The sequence below is a fragment of the Suricata suricatta genome, chromosome 15, assembly GCF_006229205.1.
Source record: "Suricata suricatta isolate VVHF042 chromosome 15, meerkat_22Aug2017_6uvM2_HiC, whole genome shotgun sequence".
NCBI classification, from domain to species: Eukaryota; Metazoa; Chordata; class Mammalia; order Carnivora; family Herpestidae; genus Suricata; species Suricata suricatta.
In genome coordinates, this window is record NC_043714.1 from 42,023,453 (window position 1) to 42,045,712 (window position 22,260).

Below are 22,260 nucleotides of genomic sequence, written 5' to 3' on the forward strand. Positions count from 1 at the left end.
AAAAAAAAAAGACAAAATGTATCCTAGTTTCCCTAGAGGTGTATTTTAAGATAGAAAAATTAATATTCAATGGGGAAAAGGCCACATACTTTTCATAGTTCCATCTTCTTCTTCTTCATCTTCGCTGTTTATAACCATGGTCCCCAGGTCGGATTCTAACATGGTGCTATTGTGTTCGATCATGGTCCGAGCCCCCTCGCTCATCGTGCTGGTGGCTTTCATCGTGCCCGCACTCTCTGAGCTGGTCTTCACCATGGTGTGCGAGTCCAGCTCATCCTCGTCCTGCAAGCAAAACACTGCGGTGAAGGAAGCCTTTTCTAAGACAGCTGGATTCCTATTAACTCTTGGCAATATGGCAAGCATATTATACTTTTTTCATTGAAGGATAGCTGACACACAAGGTTACGTTAGTTTCAAGTGTACAACACAGTGATCCAACATCTGTATTGTGCTGCGCTCAGGACACGGATAGCTAACATCTGTCACCGCACAACACCGTCACGCCACCACTGGCTGTATTCTCAATGCTACAGCTTTCGTCTCCATGGCTTACTTACTCCGTAACTGAAAACCTGTAGCTCCCACTCCCCTTCACTCATTTCAGCCATCCCCTTCTTAATGTTATTCATGTATAATAATTCAACATAATATTAACTTAATGTAATATTAATATATCTAATATAGCCAGCATATTAATTTATAGTATATTAGAATAGAAAATATATTATTAATAATATATTACAACATATTTGATATATTTAATATATTTAATATAGTGTTACTATTGCTTTTAATAGTGGAAATACTAATATAACTAATTTTAATATAAAGACACACATATAAATGTTATCATAAGAGCTAAAGTTATCCAAAATGAAGTTTTAGGTTATTCAAGATCAAGCAACAGAATTTCTATTTGATGAAATAGAAGGCCGCTAGCTTTTTTTGCAATAAAGAGTAAATAGGTAAATTATCAACACATGCAAAACCAATACTGTGACAAAAAACAATATGAGAGAGCACATTAAAGACAGAACATGTTGGTACTATTCTAACAGCCATAATGTTTACAAAACTTTGTACAAAGGCCATTAGCTTTTTTCTTGTTAAAATTGTGATAAATACATAAAATTTAACATGTTAATAACTTTTCAGTGGATAGTTCTGAGGCATTAAGTACATTCACAGTATTATGCAATCATCACTAATATCCATATCCAGAAATTTTTCATTATCCCAAACAGAAACTCTGTGCCCATTAAAAAATAACTCCTCTCCCAATCTCCAGTAACCTCTTTTCTACTTTCTGTTACTACGAATTTGTCTATTCTAGGTACCTCATATAATAAAATAAAATCAAGCAATATATGGCCTTTTGTGTCTGACATTTCACTTGGCATAATGTGTTCAAGGTTCATCCATGTGGTAGCAGTGTCAGAATTTCATTCCTTTTTTAAGACGGAGTGATAGTCCATTATATATATCCACACAATGTGGATTATCCATCATCTGTTGATGAATATTGGGTCATTTACACTTTTCGGTTATTATAAATAATGCTGCTATGAACGCTGGTGTACAAATAGCTATTTGGGTCCCTCCTCTCAATTCTTTTGGGTATATACCTAGAAGTGCAATTCTACACCATATGGTAATGCTTCTTTTAATTTCTTGAGAAACCACCAAATTGTTTCTCCCAGTTGCCACACCATTTTACGTTCCCGCCAACAGTGCACAGGATTCCATTTCTTCCACATTCTCACCAATACTCGTTATTTTCTAGTTTTTTTGATAACAGCCATCTCAGTGATTATGTGGTATCTCACTGTAGTTTGATTTGCATTTCCCTAATAAGTAATGATGCTGAGTTTCATGAGCTTACTAACCATTTTTGATATAGGTTTGATACAGGTTGTTTTTTGTTGTTGAGTTGCAGGAGATCATTATATATTCTAGATATTAATCACCCTTAGCAGATGCTTTGCAAGTATTTCTCCCCATTTTGTAGATTGCTTTTTCACTCTCTTGATGGATGGTTCCTCTGGTGCACACATATCTCATTTTGATAAAGTCAAATTTATCTGTTTCTCTTTTAGATGACTTTGTCATTCTTATATTTAACATGTTGAAGACTCCCAAATTCTGAAATCTTCCTGAACTTTACTTACTACTTAAATGCTTAATGATGTTTAAAACCCAACATTCCCAAATCAGATATCACCTCATACATCTCTTCCCGTCTGCTTCCATCCCCAACAACCACTACAAAGCACAGTAATCTTCATTAGCTACCCAAGAGTAAAAACTCAACAGGTCTTCTTAGGTTTATTCTCTCTTTGGTTCTCTATATACAGTCAACAGAGTTCTTCAGAAATCTCTCTTCCAGCTCCATCGCTTCTTTTACATTCCCACTGTTACTGAGTAAGTTCCCGATTGCCTGATACTTGGGTGAATGCAAGAAAAGCTCCCTGATGAAAAAATCTCTCCCACTCTAACCTTCTAGAATCAGACAGATTCCTGGCTCAGATCACTTAATGGACATAAGACCTTTAGGTAGGCAATTTAAACTCTCTAAACTTTAGTTTCTTTCATTGGAGTTATGATGATTAAATGAGAAAAGACATGCAAAATGCCTACATACTACTAGAAAAAAATTGTTTCACACTTTCTTGAAAGCCCATAACATACTAATCTTTCTTAAATACTACTGTATCATAATATCCCACTAAAATCTCTAATGGCCATAGTTCCTGCCTGCCTTGAAGGCTAAACATTTCTACCTAAACTTTAATTGTCTTCTATGTTATCCTCTTTTATCTGGCCAATCCTATTTTCCCATTGTTCACATATCCTCCAATTTAGTCAAGCTGACTTTAACTGAGTCTCCAGCTGCTATAAACCCATGTCACACTATACTCATCAAGACTTCTTCTTTGTTCATGTCTTTTTCTCCACCCATAATGTTCCTTCCTCTCTATCCATTCTAACTAAATTCTATAGTCCCAGATCAAGTATCTATTACCTTCATGGCTACTTTAGTCTTTATTAATTATCCCCCTTTCCAAACTTCTACAGAATTTATAATCTGCATCACATACTTCTGCATTTAAATTTATGATCTCATGTTGTGAATAACTGCTTTGTAAAATCCTTTAGAAATATAAGTATCTTATAGATAAGGATGCCTAACAGTACCTCCGAATCTACTCGAGAGTTTCATTTGGTATTCCATATACAGTAAGTATTCATTACCTATTTACTTTTTCACAGAACTATAAAATCATGAACCTTTAATAATTCTCCCCCTCATTTTATTTATGAAAAAAATGAGACAGACACATACCTACTTAAAAGCAAAGTGAGAGTAAGAAACTAGCTCTTCTATTTCTTAGTCCATTATTCCACCAAATGCATGTATCTTACTTATATTTAAATTTTGACCCACCTGAATGCTTGAGTTAGAGGTACAGACTTACAGTTTTAACAGCTTATGTCACCAGTGTCTATTCCCAGAGTCTCACACAAATTATCTGGTCCATCCTAGTGAAACCCACCATCTTCTCTCATTTGTACTATCAAAAACAGTACGATTATAGTGTATAATTAAAAAAAATTAAACTATACATGTAAACTATATATATATATATATATATAAATTGTTTAAAAATTATAAGCTAATAAAAACCATTAAAAAAAAGGCCTCAGCATTGTCTTCTGTTTCCACTCTTGCCCACTCTAGTCTCTCAAATGCATACTGATCCTTTCAAAAGATAAATCAATCATTTCATGTTACTCTCCTGCTCAAAATCCTGCACTTGGCTTCCTATCGCACTTAGAATAAACTCCAGATTCTTTATCAGCCAAATGTGATCTGGTTCAGTAATATCTGCCAATCCTATCTCCTATCATTTTCCTTCTCACTCATCAAGTTCCAGCCATGCTGGCCTTCTTGGCTGTTTCTTGAGCATTCTAAGCATGTTCCTCCTCGAGCCTTTAAAATTGGCTGATCTTTCCCCCTGGAATGCTCTTCCAGAAGACAACTTTATTCTTTACTTAACTCAAGTCTCTACTTGGATGTCACCACCTTAGTGAGGCTTTTTCTGACCTCCAAGCTGCAAGCACAGCTTTTATCCTTCTGTATTCTTCAGAGCCTATACTTGGCTTCTCTACCTCTAGAATGTAGGTTTGATGAAGCCAGAGGCTTCTTTTTCCCTGATGAATCCCCAATGCTTAGAACACCTATCACATAATAGGTACTTAATAAAAGCGTATTAATGAATGGATTAATTTATATGTTCACTTTTTAATTCATTCACCAAGCATTTATTTATTGTAAGTTTACAATATGTCAAGGACTAGACCAGGCATTGGAGATAAAAAGATAAATAAGAAAAATTTTCCTCTATTTTGGTTTTTTAAGGAGTTTGATATCTAAGAGAAACTGGTTGACATGTGAGGGATAAATTACAAGCCAAAGTGTTAAGTGCCATGAGAAAAGTGTCGGCAAAGTACAACGGGAGCACCAAAAGTAGAGCCTCTATCTCTGCCTATAACGAAGAAAGCTTCACAGAGGAGGCTGTCCTTAAACTAGGTCACAAGGATACATACTACATATGTAACCAGTACACATAAATTTGGGTAAATGTTTTATATTACAGCTTCTTTTTATAATAAAACTACACTCCGACATCCCTTGTCAGCTCAGACACCCTGAGACTGAATTAGGGGCCATATTTTGCACTGTCAGAGCACCTTATGCTTATGCTGCTCATATGTTTATTACACAACACTGACTTGTCCAAATCTCCCATTAGATTCTAAAACCAAATCTTGTTAACAGTTATACTCCTGGTATCCAGTATAAAGCCTGTTCTTATCACATAATCTACTAAACTAATGGTAAGGCCCTTATTTTGAGGGTGTGCCAAAGCACAGAACTAAGAACAATGGTATACAAGGTTCTATTTAAACTAACTTATTATTTTAAAATGTAGAATGGCTATTGAAGAACTTTGAGAGGGAAAATAATGCTACTAACTAGAATTATTAGTTGATCATTTTTCTAATAATCATAAAAATAGTTACCAATGAATAGAAGCACTATGCTAAAAACTTTTTGTAGGCTACTCCCACTTAATCCTCTTATTCATCCTGTGAGTAATTATTAACCTCATTCTGCAAATGATGAACCTGAAATTCAAGTGAGTTTAATAATCTAAGGTCATACAACAAATAAGTGGAGGAATAAGGATTCTAACTAGGTCATTCTGATTCTGAAGCCCAAGATCTAACCTCCAATTTTATAAAGCTTTAAAATTATTCACAGCATTTCTCAGGTCTAGCTGAATTTATATTATTGGTTAGCTGGAGCATGTTTCATTTTTGCTAAAAGGTAAAGAAACTGACATACACGTAAATAAACTGATGTGTACTTGGTCTGAAACCTAATAAAAAAACCTGGAATTACTCTTTCTAATAGACCCCACTGAGGAAGTAAGGAAACAGTTGATTTTCTTTCAGTTCTTTTAAAAAATCAACTGCAAGTCTAGTATCTTATTTTATCATGATTGCAACCAGTTTAATTCCCAAAACACTACATCTATTTTTATATGTGTGAGTCATTTGCCCCTCATCCTTGTAAGATTCAGTGCTGTGACAATTAACATAACACTTGGGTGGTGTGAAATAATACTGTTAGTCTCCCTATATTCCGTGTTAGAGTTGATTCTATGATAATGCAGGCTGCACCTCTGGATTCACACAACCGGCCCAGACCATCCATACAATTATCAAAACACTGAATCAAGTTTGGAAGTAACTGCTCTTATAGCATATTATTTTCACTTACGTAGTCACTTTGCTACAGGATGCTAATCTGATTAACAAATTGACAGTAAATAAAACAGTAACACAAAAAAAAGAATGAGGACTCAATTCACTAATGGAAGGGCGGCACCCAGACAGTAATTTATAAAGTACAGATGGAATGAGAACCAGTTTATATGAAATTTGAAGACTCGAACACTAATAACGTGGCGATGGTAAAAACTTTTCAGCAACACTTTTTACTTTTAAAATATCATTAACTCTGAAATGATTCTTGATATTTTAGATTACTGTTAAAATTTCATTTGGTACTTTTAACATTTTTACAATAAAACCGTATAAAGTATAATGAAAAGTTATACTTCATTTATATATATTTTGGTATTCCTCACAAAAGAAAAGCAGAGGAAAAACATGTTGATCCTTTATAGAAAAAGGTCTGTGGAACAGATGCTTCTCCACTGTAGGAAGCAGCCAATTCCAGTAAGGAATACAATAGCATTTCAATCAGTGGTTATCATGTGCCAGGAATGCAAAACAGAGTACTGATGATAATCCAGGTTATGAATCATAAAATCCACATGGAATACAAATATTTGAAAACATTATTAGGAAATCCTACTCCATTGCTAAGATGGATTTATGCTGTAACAGTCTGAGAAATAATCAGACTTTGCATTAGGTGTCTTCACATATGCAAGATCTACTACTTTAAAGGATTTTCTAAACGTGCAAGTATTTAGAAGCATTTCTAAATCAGTCAAATACTCTTTAACTGATTTTAAAGATATTTGCACAAACACATTAGAAAGTATTTGCCATTTGTAACATTAATGAGATAGACTATTCCTTAGTTAAATATGTGTCCTTCTAATTGGAAATACTCTAAGTATCTTATTTCTCTTCTTGAAATATTAAATACATCTTTATTGCTAGTACAATTACATAACAGCACATTATCGGCATACAGTAGTGATCTTAATGGTTTTGATTCAACTAAAGAATTCCACTGAGGATGCATTCTGCTGCAGCATACAAAATTTATTTTTTTTCCCCAACCTATTTTTTAGGAATAGTGAATGAGTAAAATATATAAATGAACCAATTATATAAAGAGGTGCAATATTACAGTGTTCTGGATATCTTTCAAACCTCTTAGAGGTGCTAATCAGGATGACACTGAAACAGCAAATAATGTAACAAACATGCTACAAATGCATAACTGAGTTCTCGAGATATTAAAGGAAATCCCCAAGAGCCCCAAACATAGCTGGGAAACAGTGAGAATAACCTAAACCTGACCTTAGGGGCTGCCTTAGGGGCATAAGATGATGCGGGGGGGGGGGGGGGGGGGGGGGGGGGGGGGGGGGGGGGGGGGGGGGGGGGGGGGGGGGGGGGGGGGGGGGGGGGGGGGGGTGATGGGGTACTCACTTTAGTGGAAAAGGGAAAAAGCGGCAAGTCTTTCAGTTCTCTCCAAAGTAGAACTGAAGCCGCTGCATAGAGCTGGGGATCGTGAAGGTCTACATGCTCAGTGAAAGGGTGAACAAGGAAAATGTACTCAAAGGCAAACTTGTCTGTCTCACCTCGGCTTTATGTAGAGATGGGCAGTGGGTGGTGGGTGTGCTTCCTTTTAGAAGGTACGGACATGGGTTTTGGCTTTCTAACATTACCCACGAGGTGTGGGGAACCTCCTGCTGAGAAATTAGCCTAATGCAGTCCCACTACGGAAGTACCTGAGGTGCCTGATGGAAACAAATACAAATCTACCCTAGACAGGGACTCAAATTCAATCGTCAACCCAGAAATAATAGTTCTCAGAAATAAAATCCAGCTAGAGTTGAGCTCACAATCCAAAAGACAAATAATAAGTGAACAAGCTATCAAGAATGGGTAGAAACAACAAACACCAAAATTAAGACTCCCTTCCCCCTTAAAATTAAGTTAGTCCTCTTAGAAAGTTGCATCTCTCTAAAACAAAAATTTCTAGGATAAAAATTAGGAAAGAGTATACAGTGGCATTTTAGATTGGAAAAAAACTAGCACAAAAGTAGAAATAATTCTGGCTAGAAGGGAAGGCATTCAAGTCAGAATGACTGCATTCACAAATGACCTACACTTTACAGAGTGCTCTCAACACCGAGAAATGGCATGGGCTCGTCGGCAGAGGACTGACCAGAACCTTGGAGACTCAAGAATGAACGGAAAACAAAACTGGAAAAAGAGAGCCTGGAGGCAGAAGGCTATTACTAAAATCCAGATTTGAGATAATCACAGTCTGTACTAAAAGGTCTATAGAAACAGAAACCACAAGTCAAATCTGAAAGAATCCTGAAAGAATCAATATATTATGGAAACTTTCTGGTCAAATATCAAAATAACTCCAATACTCTGAACCTAAAGAGATGACACTGACTTGAGAAAACTGTGAAAGGTTCTAATTTGAAAAGATGGAGAAGATAAAATAGGTAATGCCAGTCATTTATAACCAAAAAATGACTTAGTGGAATTTTCCACTTCCTCACATGATGAAGGCATCGAAATCTAAGGATCAGTTTGTGGTGGAAGGGTCAAATAAGAAATCAAGAAGGCATGTAAGGTGCAACTTCACGGGAATGGACAAATAACTGGAGAAACTATGGCAGGAATCTTCCATGTTTCTCCCTGCGCATAACTAAATCCGAGGTTGTTGGTTACATGGATGCGCTAACCCTGTGTCAATAGTAAATTTGAGTTATTACTTGAATTAGTAAAAGCAAAAATCAAAGGGTACTACTGTACATTTTCTTATATGTCTCACATCAAAAAAGAGCCCTTTGTACCACTGAACTAAAAATACCTCTCTGCTACAGCCAGGTAAAAGGACTGATATGATACACAAGCGTTATCTTCAAATTCCACTTCCAAACACAGTAAAGAAGAGCCCTTACCCCCACTGCCCCTTTACCAATAAAACCTGTAGTGTCTATTGTTTCTGTGTTACCAGTGAAGCGGCTCACAGCAGAAGCTGCTGGTTAACTGGTCTCATTAGCTCCACATTCAACCCAAATAAGCTAAGATCTACAGAATCCGAGCATCTGTCCAAAGCATGAACTTTCTTCCCATTGCTTTAAGTAGGTGGTCCTTCTGTCTCACTGCAAGACCAGCCTAAGCGCTTATTCAGCTGCTGTCTTTGACGTACCTGTCTTTAACAAACAGAAACTTCTGCCTTCGTGGATCCTAACTTTCTGCATGTTCTCAGGCATGTTTTAGAGTTACATCAAAGCGTTCAAGATCTCCAAAAGTCATAAAAGACTTGTTCATCAGCACAAGCCTAAATGGTGAGAAGGTGTGTGGGCAGGACTTCAGAGGCTCCATGAAGCAAGACTGCACAAGTTCTTGGCATTATATTAAAAGTTTCCAAACAAAAGATTATCTTACATCGCCTGTGCACAATACTGATACACAACAGAGTAAACTAAAAAGTAAAAGCAACCTTACCCATGGTTTTTCCTTTTTTTCTCTTACAGCCAAAAAAATGTCAAAGACTAACAAAATATAAAGATTATAAAATCAAATATTTTCAAATAAAAATAACACCTTTAAAAAATGTTGTTGCTACGAGCAATTTATAAAAAATCCACAAGAGGGCACCAAAGACAAGACACTAGAACAAATTCCATTAATTGGAGATTTACACAGATAATACAGGTTCCTAAAACAGGTTATTATGTTTACTAACCTACTATCAATACCTTTCAAAAAAAAGACTAGCAGATACCAATTTAAAATATCATAAGTACAGCCATGTTGTAAGTTATATTTTTAAATAAACAATATTTGTTTCTTAAAGGACAGGTTGCCTACACTCAGTAATCTCCCCAGTGACTTCCATACAATAGCAGGAGCTCATGAATAGTTGCTGATTCCACAAAATTGCCAGAAACATACAATAGCAAATATCAAATTCATATTACTTTACCACTGTAACATTCATATTACTTTTCGTTGCATTCTAAACTGTTTTATATTAAAAGATTTACGATTGTAGGGGCGCCTGAGTGGTGGCTCACTCAGTTAAGCATCCCGACTTCAGCTCAGATCCTGATCTCACGGCTTGTGAGTTTGAGCCCTGCATCAGCCTCTGTGCTGATAGCTTGGATTATGTGACTCTCTCTCTGCCCCTCCCCTGTTCATGTTCTGTCTCTGTCTCTCAAAAATAAATAAATGGAAAAAAAATTAATAAAAAAAAAGGATTTACGATTGTGCCTCTTATGTTTGTAGAACAAAGGCTAATTTATCTGTGAAAAGAATTTTTTCTGCATCCTTTCTGTCCCTTTTCTATTATATTACAATAGTGTTTAACAGCAAATAAAAACTCTAATACACACTTAACAGAAGATAAATCACTTAACATAAACTTAGAAATGTAATATTATAAAATGATTTTGAGAAATCACTCTCCAAAGCATACAATTCAGAAGAAGACTACTTGAAGCACACTAAAACAACAATATTAATTCTAGTGTGTGATTTATGTGATACAAATGAAATTCTGGAGCAGAGGACTTATCAGGGAAGCAAAACACAGGCAATCTTCCCCTATGCCCCCAACCAAATATTTATGATATTTGGTTTCAGAATACCTGAAGGAAAATACTTCAGTACCAGTATGCACCCTAAATACAAATACACTGTTATGGTGATAATCGTGTTGCACTATGCTAACTAATAAGGAGTAAAAGTCAGGTAGAATCGATTATAAAGGCTTTATTATAAAGATAAGTAAATATTATATATGTAGCTGATGATTCAAAAATTATGTATACAATAAATACTGTATGCCAAGCAGTGTACTAGAATACAGTCTTTGTCTTTGAGAAATGTACAGTTTAATGCAGAGAGCTAGAAAGTAGACAAAGTGAGATAAATGTTCTCACAGAGGTAAACACAGGATACATTTAGAACCATTTAGGAGCCCTCGCTCAGCTAAAGTTCAGAAGAACATCATGAAAGGGTCCCCCTTTCCAGAGGAATCAATGCCCAAGATGACTCATGAAGGATAAGGAGTTAATCAGGCAAATGAGGGTGAAGTAAGGAGTCTAAGGAAAAGCAGCCACTTACAACTTTCTTTAAACACTTTTTGAGCAATCCTACTTCTGCTAATGATTTTGCTACCAACTGCAAAAAGCCTTCTGATTCCCAATTACCTGTACTCTCCCTAAGGGTTCAGACCTGCACATCTAACTGCCTGCTACACGAAATGACTTGGATGGGCCAGGGACACCCCAAATTAAGCAAGTGCTACAGCCATCTCATCTCACCCATAAAGTCGCCTTGGGGACAGTGCTGCCGGGAGAGTAGGTCACCACAGTAAAACGGGTGAAGAGAAAACGTGGGTAAGTGAAAAAACAAAGGCTCTGACGACTCTCTCATGAAGTTTGTTAGTGAATCATTTGTTGCTGATTTTTTTTCCCTGATCTTTTTTTAATGGCCAAAAATAACTACATTTTTAGTTTGAGGAGAAAGGCCCTCAAAGGAAGAGATACTATGACTGACAGAAAAGAAAAGGCAAGTAGAGAAAGGCACACTTAAAGGGAGGTAGAAGGGTGCCTGGATGGCTCAGTCCAGTTTAGTTGTCCCACTTTGGCTCAGGTCATGATCTCAGGGTTCATGAGTTTGGGTTCCATATTGGGCTCTCTGCTGACAGCTCAGAGCCTGGAGCCTGCTTCAGCTGCTGTGTCTCCCTCTCTGCCCCTCTCCTGTTTGCATGCATGCACATGTGCACACACTCTCTCATGCTCTCTCAAAAAAAAAAAAAAGAATATTAAAAAAAATTTATAAAGTAGAAAGAAAATCAAAGGGCAATAAAAACAATGACTGTTCTTACTGCATAGTTCTATCATAGTACTTTCATACTGCATTGTGATGAGTCATCAGTTCACTTGGTGTCTCACCCACTACACCGCAATCTTCTTGTAGGCAAAAACCACATCTTAGTTTTATTCTATATGAGTTTTTATAAGTGAAAACAGATATATTCTCTGAAACAGGGAGAAAGAGAAAACTAGTGAGGATGCAGAAAACTAGAATTTAAACTGAGGTATATTTAGTTGCAGTAAGACAAAAAATATATAAACAAGCTATATTTTTTATTTCTTGATAATAAGATTATTTATGCAGAAAATTTCAAAGAGTCTACAAAAACCTCCTGGAAATAATGAGCAAGTACAACAAGATCATAGAATATAAGCACAATATAAAAAATCATTTGCTTCCTATATATACCAGCAATAAAAAGTTACATTTTGGAATTAAAAAAATTTTTTTTAAATCTCAAATGCCAACTCAAATTCCTTAGTTTTCTCAGTGAAGCAACTCAGAATTTGGGCCAGTGTAGGTCTGTAGTGTCATGCTTTTGTTTTTTTTGTTTGTTTGTTTTGGGGTTTTTGTGTGTTTGTGAGTGTGTGTCATGCTTTTGTAACGATTCCTTGCATCTTGCTGTGTTCAGATGGAACAGTGGTATAGACCTTCGGTACTCAGCAGAGTTGAGGGGAGTTGGTTCCCTCCTTTCTTCCTTTTTAAAAATGTTTACTCAAATTATTTACTTATTTTTAAAAAATTCTTTAAATGTTTATTCATTTTTGAGAGACAAAGAGAGTGCAAGCAGGGGTGGGGCAGGGAGAGAGGGAGACACAGAATCCGAAGCAGGCTCCAGGCTCTGAGCTGTCAGCACAGAGCCCGATGCGGGGCTCGAACCCACAAGCTGTGAGATCACGATCTGAGCCAAGGTCAGAGATTTAACCAACTGAGCCACACAGGTGCCCCTCAATTTAACAAACTAAATTGAGTTTAGCTTGTTAAACTAAACAAAAAAAAATTTTTTTAAGGTTCATCCATTTCTCTCACTCCCCGATCCCCTGCCTCTTGTAGTAACTAATCTGCTCTCTATGAATGGGGTTTTTGATTTTTTGTTTTGTTTTTATTTATTAGATTCCACTTATAAGAGAGGTCATATGTTATTTCACTAGCATAAGTTCTATCCATGCTGTCACAAATGGCAAGGTTCCTCTTTTTTATGGATAATATTCCATTGTATACATAATAACACAATTTATTTATCCATTCATCCACTAATAAACACTTTGGTTGCTTACATACCTTGGCTATTATAAATAATGCTGCAATGAACATGGGAGAATGCACATATCTTTTCAAACTACTGTTTTTGTTTTCTCTGGGTAAATATCAAAGAAATACAATTTTTGGATCATATGGTAGTTCTATTTTTAATTCTTTGAGACACCTCCATGCTGCTTTCCAGAGTGGTTGCACCAATTTATTTCCCACTAACACTGCACCAGTGTTCCTTTCTCTCTACATCTCTGCCGGCACTTGCTATTTCTTTTCTTCTTGATAATAGTCATTCTAACAGGTGTGAGGTGATACATCACTGTGGTTTTGATCTGCATTTCCCTAATGATTAATGATGTTGAGCATCTTTCTTGTACTTATTGGCCATCTTTACATATTCTTCGAAATAAAATCCATTCAGATCTTCCGTCCATTTTTAAATAAAATTTATCCATTGTTTGTAGGGCTTTTTGCTATTAAGTAGTTGGAGTTCTCTATATACTTTGGTGATTAGCCACTTATCATATGAGACTTTAAATCATTTTCTAACATTCAATACGTTGTGTTTTCATTTTGGTGGTGGCTTCCCTTGCAGTGCAGTAGCTTTTTAGCCTGACATAGTCCCATTCATTTATATTTGCTTTTGTTGCCTTTGCTTTTGGTATCAGATCCAAAAATCACGGCCAAAACCAATGTCAAGGGACTGTCTACATTTTTTTCTAGGAGTTTTATGGTTTCAGGTCTTTTAATGTTTCAGGTTAGTTTTTGTGTATGGATCCTGTTTCATTCTTTTGTGTGTAGCAGTCCAGTTTTACTAACACTATTTACTTAAGAAACTGTCCTTTCCCCATTGCATATTCTTAGCACATTTGTTGTAAATTAATTGACCATATAAGGGTGGGCTTTAATTCTGGGATGTCTATTTTGTTCCATTAATGTGTCTATTTTTATGTCAATATGATATGCTTTTGATTACTAAAGCTTTGTAACATAGTTTGAAATCAGGGAGTGTGGTGCCTCTGGCTTTGTTCTTTCTCAAGATTGCTTTGGCTATTCAGGGTCTGTTGTGGTTACATACAAATTTTAGGCTGGTTTGGTTTTTTCTGTGAAAAATGCCACTGGAATTTTGATAGGGATTGCACTGAATCTGCAGATTGCTTTGGGTTCTATGGACATTTTATAATATAAAGTCTTCTAATCCATAAGCATGGAATACCTTTTATTTGTGTCTTCTCCAATTTCTTTCACTAATGTCTTATAGTGTCCAGTATATAGGTCTTTCATTTCCTTGGTTAAATTTATTCATAAATATTTTATTCTTTCTGATGCAATTATAAATGGGATTGTTTTCTTAATTTCTCTTTGTGATAGCTCATTATTAGTGTAAAGAAATGCAACAGATTTTTATATATGGATACTACTGTATATTGAAACTTTCCAGAATGTATGTATTAGTTCTAAATAGTTTTCTGATGGAATCTTTAGGGTCTTCTTTATATAGTATCATGTCATCTACAAATAATGACAGTTTTACTTCTTCCTTTCCAATCTGGACACCTTTTACTTCATTTTCTTGCCTAAGTGCTCTGGCTAAGACTTCCAATACTCTGTTGAATAAAAGTGGTAAGAATGGACATCCTTGTCTTATTTCTGATCTTAGAAAGCTAAAAGCTTTTCACAGTTAAGTACGATGTTAGTTGTGGGCTTGTCATATATGACTTTTATTATGTTGAGGTACACTCCCTCTATATTTGCCTTTTTGAGGGTTTTTGTCATAAACAGATGTTGAATTTTGTCAAATGCTTTTTCTGCATCGATTGAGATGATCATATAATTTTAACTGGTTAAATGTGGTGTATCACATAGACTGATTTGTGGATGCTGAACCACAAATGTACAAAACTAGAAGTTAATGTCAAATAGAAAACTAGAAAATTTATAAGTATGTGGAGAATAAACAACATACTACTGAACAACCAATGGGTCAAAGAAGATACCAAGAGAGAAATCAAAAAATACCTTGAGACAAACAAAAATGGAAAAGTAACATACCAAAATTTATGGGATACAGCAAATGCAATTCTGAGAGGAGGTTCATAGCATTAAATACCTACCTCAAGAAAGAAGGCTCAAATAAACAACCAAACTTTATATCTCAAAGACTAAAAAAATAACAGATGAAGCCCAAAGTTAGTAGAAGGAAATAACAAAGATTAGAGTAGAGATATATGAAAGAGAGGCTAAACAATACAATAGAAAAGATCAATGAGATTAAGAGCTGGTTCTTTGAAAAGATAAACAAAATTGACAAGCCTGTAGCTAGACACCCCAGAAAAAGTGAGAAGACTCAAATAAAATTAGAAATCAAAGAGGAGATGCTACAATTGATAACACAAACACATAAAAGATCATAAGAAACTACTATGAACAATTATACACCAACAAATTGAACAACCTAGAAGAAATGGATAAATTCCTAGAAAGATACATGATGAAAGAAAAAAAAGAAAATCTAAACAGGCGTGACTCGGTCTCCCTAGCAGTCTCTGGTGTTTGTTTTGGGGTGATTTGGGATGATTATAAAAACTTGGGCACAATAGCTTCACCAGTAAATTCTACCAAACATTCAAAGAAGAACTGATATCAATTCTTCTCTAACTTCCAAAAAATAGAAGAGGGAGGAACTCTTCCAAACACATTTTACAAGGCTAACATTACCCTGATAACAAACAAATAAAATTATAGAACAGTATCCCTGGTGAACATAGATGCAGAAAATCTCAACAAATTATTAGCACAATGAATTTAGCAATTCATGACAAGGATCATATGCTATAATCAAGTAGGATTTATTCTAGGGATAAAAAACCAAACTTATTTTTTTTGAGCCAGTGAACCCACAAGTCAGCGAGGGGCAGAGAGAGAGAGACAGGAGGCGGGGAGAAAAAGAAGGGGAGAAGAGAGAGAGAGAGGCAGGCTCACCCAAAGCAGGGCTCAAGTTCACCCTAAGTGGGGCTCGTGCTCACCCAATATGGGACTTGAACTCATGAACCATGAGATAAAGACTGGAGCCAAAGTCAGGTGTTTTAGACCGAGTCACCCAGGCACCCAAATAATTTTTAAAAATGGGCGAAAGTATTGAACATTTTATCAAAGAAGATACATACCTGGCAAATAAGTATATAAAAAATGCCCAACAACTCCATCATTAGGAATTGCAAATTGAGATAGCACTAAACACTTATTAGAATGGCTAAAATGCAAAAATACTAACTACTATGAAATGCTGGTGAACATGCATAGCAACATAAACTCTGATTCATTGTTGGTGAGACTACAAAATGGACAGTTTGGCAACTTCTAGAAAATCAAATGTACCATAAGATTCAGCAATTATGGTCCTAGGTATTTACCCAACTGATTTGAAAACGTACATCTACATAAAAGCCAGCATGTAAAGGCTTTATCCATAATTGCCAAAAACTAGAAGTAATCCAGATGGCCTTCAGGAGGTGAATGGATAAACACACTGGTACAGCTACACAATGGAATACTAGTCAGTGAAAACGTGAATTAGAGAGACACAAAGAGACATGGATGAATCTTAAATGCATTTTGCTAAGTGAAAGAAACTCATCTGAAAAGATTATATACTGTATGATTCCAGTTAAATGTCAGTATAGAAAAGGCAAAACTATAGATAGTTGCAGATGAGTGATTGCAAAAGGTTTGGGGATAGGGAAAGAGTTGAATATGAGAAGCATGAGGATTTTTTAGGGTGGTAAAACTATTCTGTATGACTGCAATGGTAGTCCCATTCATCTGTTGAAACCCACAGAAAATTATACCATACGGAGTTATCTTTAATGTACACAACTTTCAAAGAATCACTTACGAGGTCAAGATATCCCAGAATGGAATGCAGAATGTCACTCACACACACACACACACACACACACACACACACACACACACACTACTGTATTATAAATGTATAAAAGAACTTCACAGAAGGAGGTAGGTAGAAAAGGTACTAACCTAAGTAAACTTAGAAGTGAGTAAAGTCTGTAGGACTATAAACAAAAAGAATTGTACATAAACACTGTGCTCTAGTTGATAAACTTGTTTTCCATGAGGCTACCAGTTAATTCTGAAACCACTATATATGTATGCAGGAACTGAAACATTTAGCAAATGTTTCTCACCATTGCAGTAGGAGGTTATAAACAAGCAAAGGGAGGGACGCCTAGGTGGCTCAGTTGGTTAAGTATGTGGCTTCAGCTCAGGTCATGATCTCACAGTTCATGACTTTTGAGCCCCGTGTTGGGCTCTGTGCTGACAGCTCAGAGCCTGGAGCCTGCTTCAAATTCTGGGTCTCCCTCTCTTCCTGCCCCTCCCCAACTCTGTCTTTCTCAAAAAAATTAAAAATAATTAATAGTAGGGGCACTTGGGTGGTTCTGTCGGTTACGTGTCCGACTTCAGTTCAGGTCATGATCTCATGGTCGGTCAGTTCGAGCTCCATGTGAGACTCTGTGCTGACAGCTCAGAGCCTGGAGCCTGCTTCTGATTCTGTGTCTCCTTCTCTCTCTGCCCCTCCCCTGCTTGCACTCTGTCTTTCTCTCAAAAAATAAGGATTAAAAATTTTTTAAAAATAATTAATAATAATAAAACAAGCAAGGGGAGGCAAAGTGAATGATCCATGCAGTAATGGATTAGAATCAGAGGTATCAGTATGAACTCATGTTTAGCTTAATATAGATACAGATGGAAATATATAAAAAGATACAGATATATACATACCATACATATAGAGATGTATAGTTTATAGGTATGTGTGTATAAATAAGTTAGTGAATACGTTTGCTTTGTCAGCTGAGAGGGTCTATAACACCCTACAGTGGCAATAAGCACACCAAGTCCAGATCTTTAATTGAAGGAATGAGGACTCTAAGATTCTAGGACTATGGCCGGAAACATAGAAGATCAGAGAATAACAAAATACTTAAGAAACAAAAACAGGGGCACCTGGGTAGTTCAGCTGGTTGAGCATCCCGACTCTTGATTTCAGTTTAGGTGATAATCCCAGGGCTGTGGGATCTAGCCCCAGGTCGGGCTCTGCGCTGAGCATGAAGCCTACCTGGGAATCTTTATTTCTTCCTCTGCCACTCCCCCCACTTGCTTGCGCGCGCTCTCTCTCTCTCAAACAAACACAAAACCAAAAAACAAAACAATACCTTAAAAATCCACAATAATGGGTTTATGTCAAAGAGAACACGGTACCTACTAGAGGAGGCTCTCAAAGATCAAAACTGGAACACTTTGAGCAACAAAGTAAATAAAGCAGTATTAAATTCAAAGGCAAAGTGTAAATTAAATAAGCATGAATCAACACTGAGGTAATGTACTGAGTAAATGGGTAGAACAGACATAGCTCCTGCGTAGACAACTCCATATAATTTACACAGACATTCTGCCCTCAAAGAGGAGGGCATAACTCTCTATTCCTTAAGTGCGGGCTTTATAGTGTGATTCCTTTCCAACGTGTGAAATCCGGAAAGGGGAAAAGAATAATAACATTGTGAGGAAACCTGATAAATACTACCTCAGCCAGGTGACCGTGGGCAACATCAACAGCAGTAAGTCATGTTGACAGAATGTATTTGTGATACTGTGATATAACAAGAAATATGTATTTAGCAAACTTCAGTATGTACATGCTATTTTTAAAAAAGAATGCATAGAAGCATGTCCTGTTTTAAAAATGGCATCCTTTACTGGATTTTTAAAATCCAGTTAGATGACAGAAACAGTCCACATACCTCTGCTTCATACTCTACTATTCGTGTTCTTCAGTGTCAACAAAATATTGTATTTTTAAAGTTCTACTGAGTAGAAAGAACAATTCTATTAAAAGATACCCTTTAGAAAGTGCACACTCTATAGGCAACTTAGGTATTAACAATAAATGTGAATAAATATGTTATTTAACCGACTCACACTAAGGATTCGGAAATATCTTGAACTAACATCTAGAAAACAAACTCTTTTTCATTATGTTATATAGTTGACCCATCTTAGTACCACATTTGTATCACATGCTCACAAACGCCAAAAAAAAATCCTTGTCATGTTTAGCAGTGCTTAAGCTAACACAAAAATCTTGATATTAGGATTAACCTGCTTCAGAAATCTCTGTTTGCAATTTGTTTAATTTTAAAAATCTGTACAATTACCTCAACACCTATCAAAACATGTCAATTTGTCAGGATGTATTCTCCTCAGACCAGCTTTTTCTAGAATAGGTATAAAAAATCAGCTTCATAAAGCCCTATTTCCAATTGTGTCCCACTCCTTTCTTGAATCAAATAAATATTTAAAGAGGTTTGTTTATAATAGTGACCCAGGACACAGGTGTACAGTACTAAAAAATTTAAAAACAACAGATCTTGAAACGGTTATCATAAACTGTTTCCTCTTCAAAAGTCACATTGAGAGTTGATGGAAATATCTATTTATTTTAAGCCACAAATTTTTCTCCATTTGTAGTAACCTGAACTGTATAGAAGAAAATTAAATTTGGAAAAATTATAAGTTGATATTGGTATAACTGAAGAATTCTTGGGAAATTGCATTGAGGATGGAAAAAGCAGGATCCACAATGAGTTCAAGCAAGTATTAATACTGAATTTAAATTATAAATGACTCTGATAATGCAGCCACTCAATATGGTGAATTTTACAGCTCTACGTTTTTAAAAACAGGAAAAGAATTCAATCTACAGTATTTCAAAATTTAGCTTTATAAAATTTTCCAATGGTCCAGGGCCAACATGGCTCTGTGTTACATTAGCCCAGTTGCTGGATAAGGACCAATCCAGGGTCAGTGCTCAAGATAACCACTCTGAAGGCTGTCAAGAACTACAGTCTTCCTGGATAGAAGTAAATGCAGAAGGGCACCTGGGCGGCTCCCTCAGTTAAGCATCCAGCTTTTGGTGTCAGCTCAGATTGTGATTGTGAGTTTGAGCCCCACATCAGGTGCAGAGCCCGTGTGGGATTCACTCTCTCTCTCTCTCTGCCCCTTCCACACACTCTCTCTCAAAATAAATAAACTTAAATTAAAAAAAAAACCAAGATAAAATAAATGCAGAAATAAAACTTGGTATAGCTCTCCCACCATGCTGAAAAGACCATTCATCTTTGAAATAATCAAAAAGGAGGAAAAAAGAAAGGGAAAGACCCAATCCAAACAGGTAGAATATCAAAATACCCATTCAAAATCTCCTGGCACACCCTAAAAGGTAACCAGTCCAGAACTATAACTCTCAGGTATTGGCCAAAATCAATCTCCTAAATTGAAGCAAATTTTTTTAAAAATGACCGAAGGTTAACAAATATGAGTTATAAGTGAAAATAAGAAGAGGTCACAAAGCAACAACATTGACTTCACAGATATAAATGTTAAGACAAACATTGCTTGTCAGCTAATGGTTCATTAGTCTATAATTATTCTCAAATGCTGGGAGCTAAAGGGTCCAAGACTGTACCTTTAGTCTACCATTTAAAGAAAACTGGTTGTAGAAGACACAGTGGTTCAAAAAAGAGAAATGTTCATTTACTTCTATTCTTATCAACTATTAATTTGCCTTAAATTACCCTGATTTTGTATAATGTTACCTTTTAGAAGTTTCTGGGATCATTTTGATTTATAAACTATCCAGAATAAACCAGAACTGAATAGACCATATTTTTTCTTTGAATCGTGCTAATTTAGAAGCACTCAAAAAATTTATAATTATAGCATATGAAGTATTTTATATCATAATATATATTAAATATCACATTAAAAACTCAATATATCAAATTAAGATTTCAGAACACCCAAGAAATGACAAGTTATAAGAGTTTCCATTAAAATGTAGGATTGATAGGTTTATGCCTATCCCTCCCAAAACTCTTCCAAAATTGCAATAAAGGCACAGAAAAGGATAAACTCATAAAGACAAAGATATGGGAAAGGAAAAAACAGCAAACAGGACACGGCCCAAAATTTGGAAGCTAGAAAACAGAAAAATACATAAGTAGTACCTAAGTCAGCAGATCAAAGAAATCTAAAACTTAAGCTTGCAAGGAGAGAAGTCACAAAAAGTAAGCAAATGCAGGCCCAGGAGCAATGGATTGTAACATCTTTTACCGTACGGTTCACAAGTCAACAGGTTCTACTCTTACATCCTGAGTTTCTAGGAGGCAATTTTCGTGCTTATCTCAAATATAATCACTAGATCTTTGAAGAAAGTCCATAAAACGAAAAGTCAGAGATCAAAACAAAGGAAAATGAGACAAGATAGGAAGCAAAAGAAATTCAAAGTGATAATACAATAACAATGAAGAAGAGGAGATTATCTTGGAAATTAAATATGTGACATGGGGAAAAACAGGTTTAGAAGATAAACTTGAGAAGACCTCTAAGAAAAAACAAAAAGAGAAAAAAAAAACAACCAGAAAAGATCACTGGATGATAAGTCTAAGAAGGCCAATAAGCAAACAAAAGCAGTAACAGAGAGAAAATGCACAAGGGCAGAGAGAAGTAAGGAGATAAAAGTACCATGAAAAAGAAAAATACAATTATACAGCACTTTAGAGTACTTTCAAATTAAAAGGGCCAAAAGACATACCCCGCAATGAATGAAAAAAGATCTAAAGGCAGAGCACCGTGAAATTTTCATAGAACAGGGAAAAGTGAAGATCTAAAAACCTACCATAAAACACCCAAAAGATCAGGTATTGGACTGTCATCTGTCTTCTACTGAGTTGGACAATAGAACAAAGCTTTCAAAATTTTAAGGGAACATTATTTCCAATTCAGAATTTTACACTCAATCTCTCAAAGGTAAAGGTAGAATAAAGACATGGTCAGATATATGAAGTCTAAAAAACAAAACAAAACAACTGCTAATGTCTGGAAGCTCCGAGGAGACAGGGTGCATCAAAATGAGGAAGTAAGAGAAAACCTGGCAGACTCCACCAGAAGCCTTCTAGAACTGATCAATGAATTCAGTAAAGGTGCAGGGTACAAAATCAATGTACAGAAATCAGTTGCATTCCTCTACACCAATAATAAAGCAGTGGAAAGAGAAATCAAGAAACTTCCCATTCATGATTGCACGAAAAACCATAAAAAACCTAGGAGTAAACCTAACCAAGGATGTAAAAGACCTATATGATGAAAACTATAGAAAACTTATGAAAGAGATTGAAGAAGACACCAAGAAATGGAAAAACATTCCCTGTTCATGGATCGGAAGAATAAACATTGTGAAAATGTCAT

General features: G+C 35.9%; 1 protein-coding gene across 2 annotated transcripts in view; it reads right to left on the reverse strand.

Annotated features, from left to right (window-relative positions):
• STK3 (serine/threonine kinase 3) overlaps nucleotides 1–22,260 on the reverse strand; it is a 255,658-nt gene that overhangs the window by 79,549 nt on the left and 153,849 nt on the right. For both annotated transcript variants that reach the window (XM_029923871.1, XM_029923870.1), the window contains exon 9: nucleotides 90–282. In XM_029923871.1, the coding sequence (XP_029779731.1) occupies nucleotides 90–282 (193 nt within the window). The remainder of the gene's footprint in view (nucleotides 1–89; nucleotides 283–22,260) is intronic.